Source organism: Amia ocellicauda, chromosome 12 (genome assembly GCF_036373705.1).
Source record: "Amia ocellicauda isolate fAmiCal2 chromosome 12, fAmiCal2.hap1, whole genome shotgun sequence".
In the NCBI taxonomy this organism is placed as follows: domain Eukaryota; kingdom Metazoa; phylum Chordata; class Actinopteri; order Amiiformes; family Amiidae; genus Amia; species Amia ocellicauda.
This window is the reverse complement of record NC_089861.1, coordinates 37,122,304-37,136,765: the sequence shown is the minus strand read 5'-3', so window position 1 is coordinate 37,136,765 and position 14,462 is coordinate 37,122,304. Positions and strand designations below refer to the sequence as shown.

Sequence of the window (14,462 nt, the reverse complement as noted above, 5' to 3'; positions counted from 1 at the left end):
TGGGCAGCGCAACCTATTGTTTTCTTTGTATTAATTATATCCAGAGATTGCTAATCAGATAATATAAGTTACTGAGTTAGCTAGGTTGAAGTAAGAGTCAAATGACACCAAGGCCCTTAGGAATTGAGTTTGAGACCTATGACCTAAACCTGCTATCTTCCTTCCTACACCTCTGTCACCCCTCCCCCTGTTCAACTCTGACCCCTGGCTTCCATTACCTCCAGCAAGCGCTGCTGTAGCTGCTCCCTGAGGCTTTTAGGCTGGGTCCCCATCTGCTTCTGTAACTGAGTGTGACGCTGCCTCATATCATCCACCTTCAATCGCTCTGACTCCAGCCTCATCTTCTCCTTTAGATTGGGAGAGATGATGATGATTACCACTTATTATCATTATTATTTTCAGTTACTTTATTATTAAAATGCAAAATTATTAAATAATTAAGAAATCATAATATTTGTATTATATTTGGTCTTCACTGTCACCTGACTTCACAGGTATTCACTACATAGCTGCTTTGGCAAACCTGCTCTTGTTAATCATGCCAATAAAGCAAATTAGATGTCAGGAGAGTGAGCAATGGAGAAAGAGAAAGAAAGCGCCAAAGGAAGTTCAGAGGACAAATTTGGTTTTAGGTGTCTAAAAAGTCTAAAATGTTCTATGGCAAAATTGACTAAACTGTAGTGGATGATAGAATTATTATACTGGCAAGCAAATTGTACAAAACAATATTTGTTATCAACTGATACAGGATTCTGGTCTGAGAAGTACAACTAGTGTCAATAGTAGAACTAATACTCTAACAAAATTCTTGTCACTAGTCCCAAGCAAAAATCACTATTACTGAGCAAACAGCTGTGATATTCACTGGCCCCTTTAAGATCCTTAACAGGGATTTGCAGGCCCTTAAATAATATGGAAGCACTTACTGGAAAGAAGCTGATGTGTGCAAAGCAGATACAGAGAATCAAAATATATCCTGGTTATAAAAATAGAAGTCTGGGCAACCTTAATGAACATGCAATTTAAAAAATACAAGAACCAGCATAAACTATTAACTCTGTAGATATACTGTAATTTTACTCAATAGCTCCTTCAAACTTAGCAATCAATTTTGTTATAAAAACACATGCTGTATTCACTGTTCTAATCCACTTTCCTATGACATCCACCCAATAATACTTAATACTTTTTTCAGGTTTACATTTCAAACTGGGTGTCTATTGTTAGTATCATTGGGTGTGCTATTGGGTGGCACACTGTAATACTGACGATTCTGCTGTGGTACCTTCTGCCTTTCAGTGTGGCGTTTCATCTCCTGTTGTCTCAGAGTTTCCTGCAGGCTGTCAAGGAGCTGCGTCTCTCTTGCTAGCAATTCTCTCTCGGTCTGCATCTCACCGTGTAGCAAAGCCACCTCCATCTGCATCTGAGTACCACATAACAAAAAAGCAAGAAAATGTTATAAAGATGTTAATAGAGGCTTTTGTATTCAATTATTGAGGATGAGACTATTTTTCTGAAAAAACTATTTGATCAATAATTCCTTATCACCACTTTTCAAGGCAAGGCCAAGATCTATACCAAATCAAAATGTTGACCTACTCATGAATCACAAATTTGAAACTGATATCCATACACAATTTAATGTATACCTACCATAAGACAATTTGCAGATAGGCCAATGTTTTGATTCAGTCTAAGACCCAGTCACATTACGACAGATCAGTGATCACCAACCTTGGTCCTGGTAAGCCCAATTTAAAGCTACTGGATTTTAAGAATTTTAATCATATGAACGCTACATATGTTTCGTGTTTTTAAAGCATACAAAATACAAATGAGCAAATTAGTTTTCAAAAATGTTTATGTATATATTTCTATCCATTTATCTGTATTATTTTGCAAAGAAACCAAAAGTCTAAGAATCTAAATAAGTGAATTGCTAATCATGTCCAGCAACCTTTGAAAATTTGGAAGAAAGTTGTCATTTCTAAACATTAATCAGAGAAAAGTCAGCAACGAAAGAGGTCATGATTAGTCCTTGTTTATACTGTAAACCATATCATTTAAGAATAAATATACACAGTGCCATAGTTTAGTCTCCTTCTTTGTGAGTTTGTTAGGGATAGCTAAGGCAGTTTTGCAGTTTGTTTGAAACATTAAATAAAAACAGATGTGAATTTGACTTGGACTAGGTTTGATGGCAGCAGAGAAAAGTTAACATTGATCTGAACCCTGTATGTATATCAGACAGAAACACCAGCATTAAGTCATACCAGTTTGAGTAATCAGCTAGGCAGAGCGTGAGAACATTCCACACAATATTAATCCCCATGAAAATTATGTAACTTTCTGAAGAAATCATACAGTTCTAGTGTTATTTGTTAATGTTCAGAAAGTATATACAGTGAGGGAAAAAAGTATTTGATCCCCTGCTGATTTTGTACGTTTGCAAAATGACAAAGAAATGATCAGTCTATAATTTTAATGGTAGGTGTATTTTAACAGTGAGAGACAGAATAACAACAAACAAATCCAGAAAAACGCATTTCAAAAAAGTTATCAATCGATTTGCATGTTAATGAGGGAAATAAGTATTTTACCCCTTCGACTTAGTACTTGGTGGCAAAAAACTTGTTGGCAATCACAGAGGTCAGACATTTCTTGTAGTTGGCCACCAGGTTTGCACACATCTCAGGAGGAATTTTGTGCTACTACTTTTTGCAGATCCTCTCCAATTCATTAAGCTTTCGAGGCTGACGTTTGGCAACTCGAACCTTCAGCTCCCTCCACAGATTTTCTATGGGATTAAGGTCTAGAGACTGGCTAGGCCACTCCAGGACCTTAATGTGCTTCTTCTTGAGCCACTCCATTGTTGCCTTGGCTGTGTGTTTTGTGTCATTGTCATGCTGGAATACCCATCCACGACCCATTTTCAATGCCCTGCTTGAGGGAAGGAGGTTCTCACCCAAGATTTGACGGTACATGGCCCCGTCCATCGTCCCTTTGATGCTGTGTAGTTGTCCTGTCCCCTTAGCAGAAAAACACCCCCAAAGCATAAAGTTTCCACCTCCATGTTTGACAGTTGGGATGGTGTTCTTGGGGTCATTCCTCCTCCTCCAAACACGGCGAGTTCAGTTGATGCCAAAGAGCTCGATTTTGGTCTCATCTGACCACAACACTTTCACCCAGTTCTCCTCTGAATCATTCAGATGTTGGCAAACTTCAGACGGGCCTGTACATGTGCTTTCTTGAGCAGGGGGACCTTGCGGGCGCTGCAGGATTTCAGTCCTTCACGGCGTAGTGTGTTACCAATTGTTTTCTTGGTGACTATGGTCCCAGCTGCCTTGAGATCATTAACAAGATCCTCCCGTGTAGTTCTGGGCTGATTCCTCACCGTTCTCATGATCATTGAAACTCCACGAGGTGAGATCTTGCATGGAGCCCCAGACCGAGGAAGACTGACAGTTATTTTGTGTTTCTTCCATTTGTGAATAATCGCACCAACTGTTGTCACCTTCTCACCAAGCTGTTTGGCGATGGTCTTGTAGCCCATTCCAGCCTTGTGTAGGTCTACAATCTTGTCCCTGACAACCTTGGACAGCTCTTTGGTCTTGGCCATGGTGGAGAGTTTGGAATCTGATTGATTGATTGCTTCCGTGGACAGGTGTCTTTTATACAGGTAACGAGCTGAGATTAGGAGCACTCCCTTTAAGAGAGTGCTCCTAATCTCAGCTCGTTACCTGTATAAAAGACACCTGGGAGCCAGAAATCTTGCTGATTGATAGGGGATCAAATACTTATTTCCCTCATTAACATGGAAATCAATTTATAACTTTTTTGAAATGCGTTTTTCTGGATTTTTTTGTTGTTACTCTGTCTCTCACTGTTAAAATAAACCTACCATTACAATTATAGACTGATCATTTCTTTGTCAGTGGGCAAACGTACAAAATCAGCAGGGGATCAAATACTTTTTTCCCTCACTGTACATAGGTTACAGCATAGATGACAACATTGATCAGAAATGAGGCTAATGTCCTTATTTTTCTCAGTGGGTCAATTGTGGGAAACTGTGTGCCCACTCCACAGGAAATGTATTAGATTTGCCAAACAAGAAAATGTGCCCACAAAGTTAGATTTGCAATTCAATAAAAATAAAAAATACATTTTCAAAACATAGGAGTTGTGCATCAGTATGTTGTTCTTATTTCCTTTACTTGTGAATCTTGTCCATAATTCTCTGTATTGTGATCTTAGATTGTGAATTGAGAAACTAGGTACATACTGCAAAGAAAATTTCTTCTCACACTTAAATTGGAGCAAATTACTGAATCTTGAGTAAAATCAGTGATAGCACAAATGTAGTTTACCTGCACACTTCTGAAGATTAATACAACAGAGAATCATGCAAAATACAAAAAAGTACAATACATTAAATCAGTAAGAAATGGAATGAGAGCACTGTCATTTTAAAATGAGCAGCTTTCTCGGGGGGGATACATATTAAGTGCAACAGCAAGCACTAAAGAGGAGACGCATGCCCACCACAGCATCAGATACCCTGGACTTTTGCCTCATACTGAACCAGATGCAGATTATGATGCAAAAGTTAGATTTATAAATAGCTGATGTGAATCTCTAGGAAATTGGGACAATGTTTAAATAAAGCAGTGCTCTATAAAAATATTGTTTTTTGTCTTGCTATTTACACCACTGCTCAAAGGCTTAAAGCAAAGGGCCAGTACACATCAAACACGACTTGAAACACATATGCCAAGATACAAAAAACAGGAGACAGAGCAAGCCTGGAAAAGGTATGCATGGAAGGCATGAGTAATCAACCTGCAGAAGAGGATCTGAGAGGGTGAGAGAGTATATAGAAAGAAGGGAGAACAAACAGGATATTACCTCAAGTTTAAGCTCCTCCCTCTGCTGATCTAGCTCCTTGATTCGCTGCTGCAGTTTAGAGGCTAAAGTCACAACCTGGGAAGGCTCCACCTCCAAAGATTTGGCATTAGGTTTGTTGTCTTTGAGTATCTGCAGCGGAGACATACGGACAAAATTTGAATATTTTACAGAGTACTCCCCTCCCAAGATAAGTTAATAGCAACCTGTGGAGGGCTCATATAGGACAAAATGTAGCATTACACATTTGTTATAGGGGTGGGTAACAAAAAACAGTGCTGAATACTAATATTGACCTAATCACAAATGGGTATTATGGGAAGTCGTTTTCTCAGAGCTATAAATACAAAACCAAAATACAAGCAGTCCCATTCAGATACTGTACTGGGCAACTATATTTCTTCAGATGAATGAAATATATCTCAAATTGTAAACTGTAAAACCATGAATATAACTGAAACAATAATATATGCAATTATAATGAATCAACTGTAGTACAAGGAAGTATATGAACACTGCTGTCTATAAGGATATAAGTGGCCAGCATCTTTCGATGGATATCAAAAGTTAAAAAGGACAATAAAAATGCTAAGATCCGACAAGAAAAAAAAAAAAAAAAAGCATGGACTACAACAAAGTTTTAGACTTGTAGATACAAACATTTTAAATTGGCAATATATGAATTCGATTCCCCATTGAACCATGCTGCTAAACCGACATGTCGTCATCTTTTTAAATTAGATTAGAAAGCACAGGCAAGTGAAATTTCAAAGACAATATGGAAGCAATTAGGTCAATATTAATAAGTTGTGATCCATATCCATAGCATACACCTGTAAACATACCTAATGTCATACTTAACTGTTTTTTTATTTAGCAGATTTATTTTCATTCCCAGCATGCATTTCGTCGCAAGTTTAGGCCTCCTTTTCAGGTACATGTGTGAACGCCCTTAAGCCTGCTAAAAACCTCAACTGTGAATGGGGTCAGAAAAAAAGCAGAGGTCCAAGTCTCTGTCTAGCTTTCTAGTTTGTATTTCCATCTGTTTATCCTCCATCTACCTCAATTTTGTCTCCCACTCTTTCAGTCTCTGTGTCTGGCTTGGTTTACCTGCCTCTCACTGTGTGCGTCTAATCTATTTCAATTATGTTCCTCTCTCCCTCCTTCAGAGATCTTTCTTTTATGTGCATTTCTCCAAAGCTGCATCTAGACTATTTCCCCTCTGTATCCGTCTGTCTAGCTCCAGTTGCTGTATGACCTGTGTGCTTCTGCGTCTCCCTGCCAGTTTCTGTGCCTTTGTGCCTCTAGCTCACTCCGTCTCTGTGCCCCTCTTTTTCTTCCTCTCATTGTGTTCTCTATATGCCTCTTATTTTCTCTGTCACTTTGTCTTTCGTCACCTCTCTTTCTCTGTTCTCTCTCTCCATGGCTTTGTGCCTCTCCACGCTCACCCTGGTCTGTGAGCTCTCAGTGCTGCTGCTCTCTTCACTGTCCGTATCATCTCCTGAACTGGGTGAAGAAGCCGAGCTGGAGCTGCATTCTGATGTCTCTGCCATTCCAGTCTCTCCCCTTCCAGAGCCCTGACTGGGAGAGGTGAGTTGAGAGCCCAGTGGAGACCCCAGTTCTGATTCTGAGTTGTTGGCATTCATACTGTGTTGTGGCATCTCTCAGGGGTGGCAGGCACACTTCTTTATGGAGAGAAATAGAAAGCATGCATGTTCTTTTTGCATTGGCAGAACAGAAACATTCAGCATCCTAGGATTATGAGATATGGATAAATCTGTTACGACAGTAACCAAACCACAGTAACCAAACCAACTAAGTGTACCATCCACATTTCTTTTTCACTTAATTTAAAAAATAAAATGTTGAAATCGCTTCAACCCATGTTAATGTATTTTACCCTGTAGAAGTAAAATAGATTTGCATCCAGAATTCCAAATAGAAGTATAAACACACACACATCACATCAACCCTTTACCATTCTCCTGCCAAGTCTAGGGTAAAACTGTCAGTAAGTAGGGTTGGTGTTATAAAGGGGGGTGGTATAGGGATACAACTATGCATTGGCAAATGTGTGTATGCATGTGTGTGTGTTGGGGTGTATAGAGGAACAGTTATAGATTAATACAGCTAGACACCTGAGGTTATGGGCATAAATATTTTAATTTATTTCATTGCTTTTAAAAGGGGGGGAGTGTCACTGACATGAGACCATCATACATCAAACGGTAATAGGTGTATAAATGTGTATTTGAATTAGGCATAAGCTTAGGCCATTATATGCAAGTATAACTATTAGTGCACAGCTGCTATTTAAACGAAACTGTGAGGGATTTCAAAACTAATACATTGCTAAATTTGTCAGAATGGGATGGTGGATTTTGTTATAAAAATAATCACTGAATCCACATTATTAATACTATTAAAAACATCAGATGTTTTTCCTTAAAAAAAAAAATCAGTTTGAGACAAAATTAAGAGGACAATTAATATTGAGACTAATTTGTAGACTAAACCTAAGGGGATTGTAAAGGGTTAGGTTGTCCCCATTCTGCACTCTGCAACATTAAAACAACAACTGCAGTCTCTTACATAGGACTATATTTACTTTGCAAGTGCTTTTAAATGTTCCTATGTCTGGCCTCAAACTACATTAAACCCGTTTGTTTTGTGAAAGCAGAACCTGACAAGTTCCTGTTAGGACAGCCTTGACTTCTCCTTGACAGAAAATAGACACAGTTTCCATTCTAAGAGAAGAAACAATTAAATTAAAAAAAAACATTCTATATTTCTGGTTGGGTGGGATACAAATTCTTATATTTTTAAGCAAATGTGTAAGGTTTAGTAATCAGTTTTGCTATATAACAAGAACAAGAGAACATGAAACATGAAACTGAAATAAAAGTGCAATGTAATAATCTTACCTGTACAATAAACAACTGCCACCTGAGTAGCACAAAACAGTTTTTCAACTGCACCAAATGACCACTTGGTATTTATACCGCTGATAATTTACAGCTCTGGGCTTAGCAGATTCACCTGGGATTTGAACCTAGGACTCTCTGATTAGAAGTCCAGAGCACAAACCACAACTTTACACTGCTTCCCTGAGTTATTAGTCAGGATAATCATATCATACAATCAGCAAAAAAATTTGAACCAGAAACAAAGACCCTGAAAAACATGGACATTTGAAGAATTCCTCTCCTGTATCTCAAGGTGAATACATGTTTCTTATTTCTTCCCACAATGCTGATAAATGAATACAAACTCTTGCAACTGTTCTTAAATTCTAAGTGAATGTCACAACAGTCTGTGCCATTGTATACTACTCCCATCTTCATAATGGAAGAATTATGCATCAGAAATCTGTTCCTAAAGGCAACTGCATTGTTTCCAACACTCACACTAAACAAGAGTGTTTATGTAATTGAATTGTATTGATCTTTTATTGATTCAATGTTATTACACCTAAATGAGAAAGCAGTCTAGTTCTAGTCTAATCTTTCATGCTGCGTAAAAGCCCTGTTATAGGAGTGGAAAATCCCGGGGTATTGCAAATATATGTCCCAGCACATCACACAAACTTGAGCTAAAACATGATTCTTCTCTGGACAAGCATCTTAATGATTTACTGGAAATAATAAAAACACCCACTCTTTCAAGCAACCATTCTGTATTGAAAAAAGATATAGTTACACTTACAGGCAATTAAAGAATTCCTAAACATTTCCAGTCAGCATTTGACAATGAGAAAAACAATCTGAAATAAGGAACTGCAAGCTGGGAATCCCCCAGTTTTCATTTTTACTTGGTAACATTTTGCAGGCTCATTGACATTTGGTTTGCAGTCTGGATAAAGATCAGACTTCAGATAACTCCTTTTCCCTTTGATATGGACATCTTTTGTCAATATATCTGTGTGAGGGATTTCGATTACCAGAAAGGATTTTAAATTATCATATCATCAAAACATTCGAGCCAAAAAAAAAGTATCCTCTCCCATCATAAAAATACTAAATCAATTTTACAAACCTAAAATAGCCTACGATTAAAAAAAAAAGATGACTATGATTGGAAAAAATGCCCAAATGCATGTTCCTGTTTAATGGGCTACAAAGATTCGAACATAGAATTATACTTTGTGCTCACAGCACTTGCTCATGGCCGACCATAATCACAAATCACATCTCACATCTCAATTAGTGTAAGCTTTACCCATACGTTTCACATATTTTTCAACATGTTGAAAGTAACGTAGCCCCACATAGTTTTTTAACTGTCCGCAGGTGATACTCTTTCACTGATGTTCTAGGACGCTACAGCTGTGAACAATCTGACGGACACCTGGTCCAATGTCTCGCATCTCGCTTTTGTCTTCTTAATGTCTGTCTGTTTGTGCAATATGGTATTTATGTCTGTTGCAACACGTCTGAAAGATGATTTATGACAAAGCTCTGTGTGTACTGTGGACTCCTGCCGAATATTAAAACCCAGTTTGATTGCCACTAAGAAAGTTGCCTTGTTTTTCTCTTCAACCTTCAAGCACAGCTTTATATTGAAGAAAACAATTCAGATTTTTTTCACCGCACAGTATATATATATATATATATATATATATATATATATATATATATATATAAAAAAACATGTAAAGATGTTGTAAAGATACAAATACTAGTCATATAAAGCACATAGGCTTGTACGTGCAACACTTAAATCCCCCGCTACTGCCAACCCCACCCGCCTGCGAACCGATAATATTGGATATCACGAAGTTTGAACCTTAGTTTTAAAAGAATATGGAAATTAAGAAAAAAACACCCGAAGTGACTTGTGCTGAATCATTGAGTTATTGCAATGTAACACCTGTTAACAGCCATGTCTGCATGTATACAATAAGAAATGTTGTCTACACACTTTACAGGTTGCCATTTTCTGTACTGAGGGCACCTCTGGAGAATATCTCGGTTCCGTTAGATTTAAACTCACTATGAACATAGCCAAGTGCTTTGCAGCATTTACGGTTTCAAACTAATCACAAACCTTACTATAATGAATAACTTATACAGCGATCTTGGTTAAAACAAATCTTTGGAAATACCATTCGGGTTTTATCAAGGGTCTTGAAATGCTGGAGAAATAATTATAAAAAAGGATAAACTATTATTGGACTCAACTCGTTATGCATATACAGTGAGGTAAAAAAGTATTTGATCCCCTGCTGATTTTGTACATTTGTCCTCTGACAAAGAAATCATCAGTCTATAATTTGAATGGTAGGTGTATTTTAACAGTGAGAGACAGAATAAGATCAAAAAAATCCAGAAAAACGCATTTCAAAAAAGTTATAAATTGATTTGCATGTTAATGAGGGAAATAAGTATTTGATCCCCTATCAATCAGCAAGATTTCTGGCTCCCAGATGTCTTTTATACAGGTAACGAGCTGAGATTAGGAGCACTCTCTTAAAGGGAGTGCTCCTAATCTTAGCTCGTTACCTGTATAAAAGACACCTGTCCACAGAAGCAATCAATCAATCAGATTCCAAACTCTCCACCATGGCCAAGACCAAAGAGCTGTCCAAGGATGTCAGGGACAAGATTGTAGACCTACACAAGGCTGGAATGGGCTACAAGACCATCGCCAAACAGCTTGGTGAGAAGGTGACAACAGTTGGTTGGTGCGATTATTCGCAAATGGAAGAAACACAAAATAACTGTCAGTCTCCCTCGGTCTGGGGCTCCATGCAAGATCTCACCTCGTGGAGTTTCAATGATCATGAGAACGGTGAGGAATCAGCCCAGAACTACACGGGAGGATCTTGTTAATGATCTCAAGGCAGCTGGGACCATAGTCACCATAGTCACCAAACAATTGGTAACACACTACGCCGTGAAGGACTGAAATCCTGCAGCGCCCGCAAGGCCCCCCTGCTCAAGAAAGCACATGTACAGGCCCATCTGAAATTTGCCAATGAACATCTGAATGATTCAGAGGAGAACTGGGTGAAAGTGTTGTGGTCAGATGAGACCAAAATCGAGCTCTTTGGCATCAACTCAACTCGCCGTGTTTGGAGGAGGAGGAATGACCCCAAGAACACCATCCCCACCGTCAAACATGGAGGTAGAAACATTATGCTTTGGGGGTGTTTTTCTGCTAAGGGGACAGGATAACTGCACCACATCAAAGGGACGATGGACGGGGCCATGTACCGTCAAATCTTGGGTGATAACCTCCTCCCTCAGCCAGGGCATTGAAAATGGGTCGTGGATGGGTATCCCAGCATGACAATGGCCCAAAACACACAGCCAAGGCAACAAAGGAGTGGCTCAAGAAGAAGCACATTAAGGTCCTGGAGTGGCCTAGCCAGTCTCCAGACCTTAATCCCATAGAAAATCTGTGGCGGGAGCTGAAGGTTCGAGTTGCCAAACGTCAGCCTCGAAACCTTAATGACTTGGAGAGGATCTGCAAAGAGGAGTGGGACAAAATCCCTCCTGAGATGTGTGCAAACCGGTTTGCCAACTACAAGAAACGTCTGACCTCTGCGATTGCCAACAAGGGTTTTACCACCAAGTACTAAGTCAAAGGGGTCAAATACTTATTTCCCTCATTAACATGCAAATCAATTGATAACTTTTTTGAAATGCATTTTTCTGGATTTTTTTGTTGTTATTCTGTCTCTCACTGTTAAAATACACCTACCATTAAAATTATAGACTGATCATTTCTTTGTCAGTGGGCAAACGTACAAAATCAGCAGGGGATCAAATACTTTTTTTCCTCACTGTACACAGCAGCAATCAGTCATCAGCCTTGATGGTTATGGTTTGTTTAAAAAGGTCTGGGGAGCGCAGCCTGCTAGTAAAAACAGTGATCAGGCAATGAATGCACATGTGACAAGTTAATTGAGACAATGCAAAATGCACAAAACTCTCTCTCATGGCTGCTTTCACAGACCTTGATTAGCACTAGTCTCTGACTACCTTAACTAACATTGCAGTGTTACCATTTCCATATTGCAATTTTAATTCTAATAGTTTCTAAACCCGAATAATCCTGATTAATTATGTTGTCGTTCATTTATTGATCACTACCTTTATGTGGTAACCGGTTATTAAATATGCAGTAGTAAGCATGTGTGGTTTACCAGTTTTATGGTTTAGATGCAGAACAGTTATACCATAATATACCGCAATAATCATAATTACGGTATACATGGATCAGACGTGTCTGTGACATGAGCCCTACTGGTCCTGCATTGCTTTAGAATTATAACTGGACTGATAACATAATTATATAGGCCTTATCCTATAGAATGTACTCGCCAAGTAGTCTCCCTAATTTTGGAAGCAACATTCTGACAAAGATCTTTTCCAGCTTGCATCTCCTGCATGATGTACTTTGGATATGAGAAAAGGGTCTGAAGATGGATTATTTTTGTAGATGCTGCAGAACACAGGTGTGCTTGTGGTGGAAACACTGTTGTAGTCTTGCTGTTAGTATTAACTTACTGAGGCGTGGATAAAGGCTATCTCACAACAACAAGCTTTTTCCAAACGGTTAGCAGGTTTATGTATGTACTTGCAGTAAAGAACATGCAGTGGTGACACTCAAACTCCAGCGTGGAACAAGTGACTGTGTGCACTGTTGGAGCCATGAATATGAGGCGCCGTTAGGAACATAATTCACCCCGTGGTACATACACTATACTGAGATGTGCATACACTACATACTGAGATGCGCATACACTACATACTGAGATGCATCCAGTGAGATACTTCTGCATACAGTGAGATTTCACATTCGTTTAGAGATTTGACTTCCTTTTACACTGAGATTTAACTTCCTTTTACACTGAGATCAGTCATCAGAGCCATTTTTAAGAAATAGTGGGAGGTTTATTATCCAGGGCAGGTGTTTATTTCTTTAAACATTAATTCTTGTCTGGCAATACGTCCCACTAGAATTAGCTCCGTCTCCCGCAACGAGTGTATGGATAATTACGATAATGTTGCCCGGCTATATAAGTGTATTCCAATACAATATCGTGTTGTTTATATTGACTGTCCCTATGTCCTTCCCCTGAGCTCTAACTGTGACTTCACATCTTGTCTGCAATGATTAGCTCACAAGGATGTAGGACCTGGATTTACTGTATTTGTTCTTATGTACTTATGTCATTTTGAACTTGTAATTTGTACTATGTTTTCATCTGTCATTGTATACTGTATTGCACTTGTATAATGCTCTTATGTAGTGTATGTAGGGCATCTGCTAATAAATAATAGTAATATATAATAATGAAATGTAATCATGTTCCACTAGAACCCCCGCGATTTCTGGCTAATTACACCCTGAACTGAATAGCCTTTCTACCTCAGCATTTGAGTGTGGGAGAGAGAGGACAGAACCTGCAGCAGAAGCCAAGTCTTCATATGGGTTTATACCTGCTGAATCCCGGTGTTTCTTCACCTCAGCCCAGAATGCCATGATGTTTGTTGTTTCCTCCCATTATTGTAGATGAATAGACCTCCACTGATTAATAATTTTATCTATCGTGTCTGGGCAATATCCTAAAAGGTTTGCAAGTATTGTCATGTCTACCAGGCTCTTGCTGTGCTTTAGTGTCTCCCCCACACAGAACAAAGATAAGTGCTGCAATATCTCCACATTATCTGGGAGACTTGCTCTTAGTTCATTAGCTAAGGATATGGTGTAGCTCACACATCTCCTTCGGATGCAATCCTCCTCCTCAAATGTATAGCCAAGGTATGGCTTGGGAGAGATGTGTCCATCTATTGGCTCTTTCAGCACATCAATTTTTGCCATTGGGTTAATGACCCTGCTGCAGACAGACTTTACAAACCTCATTAAACAGTCAAGCAGCTTGAGTGAATCTGACTGTTCCACCTCAAAAGCCTTAACAACAGACTGCACCTCACTAATTATAGATTTTAGAAAAGTGAGGTACAGGAGGTTCTGTGGGTCACTGTACATGGAATGTACAACATCTACCATGTAGCAGTGTTCACTTGCCATGGTGAGGCTGAAATGCAATTTTAGCTCCTGCCACTGATCTAAGATTCTGGATATGGCAGGCTCTATGGAAAGTGAGTGACACACACCGCAGATGAGGACCAGGTGTTTTAAGTCACCCTCCTCCCTCAGAATTTTGTGCACACCATTGTACACTCCTGTCATTACAGATGCATTATCTGTGCCAATGCCAAGCAGATTCTCCCTCTTGATGCCACAATTCCCAAGAAAAGATAAAACTGCTCTGGCTATTGTTCTAGCATCTCCTCCCTTCAGCTCAACAAGGCCTAGGTAAGTGGCCACCACATTTCCCTTACCAAATAACGATCCCAAGGTACTTTGTGACACTTACATCAGTGCTTTCATCAAGAAGGAGGCTGTATTGGCTGTCACCAATGTCAGCCACCAGTCTTTTTAGAAAATATTGTGCCAACACACCATTGATCATTTCAGTACACTTGGTACGGTGCATCCGAAAATGTTGGGCTGCACTGGAATCTGGAAAAGCAGCCTTACAT

The 14,462-nt window shown here is 39.1% G+C and overlaps 1 protein-coding gene across 3 annotated transcripts in view; it reads right to left on the bottom strand.

Moving 5' to 3' along the window:
* The window catches only part of phldb3 (pleckstrin homology-like domain, family B, member 3), an 88,537-nt gene that overhangs the window by 49,901 nt on the left and 24,174 nt on the right, over positions 1 to 14,462 (bottom strand). For 2 of the 3 annotated variants that reach the window (XM_066719480.1, XM_066719481.1), the window contains exons 2-5: positions 6,303 to 6,590; positions 4,909 to 5,037; positions 1,286 to 1,423; positions 219 to 347 (exon numbers count right to left, since the gene is read on the bottom strand). In XM_066719480.1, coding sequence (XP_066575577.1) covers positions 219 to 347; positions 1,286 to 1,423; positions 4,909 to 5,037; positions 6,303 to 6,566 — 660 coding nt within the window. In that variant the 5' untranslated portion in view covers positions 6,567 to 6,590. The remainder of the gene's footprint in view (positions 1 to 218; positions 348 to 1,285; positions 1,424 to 4,908; positions 5,038 to 6,302; positions 6,591 to 14,462) is intronic. The other variant, XM_066719482.1, reaches the window with a different exon arrangement.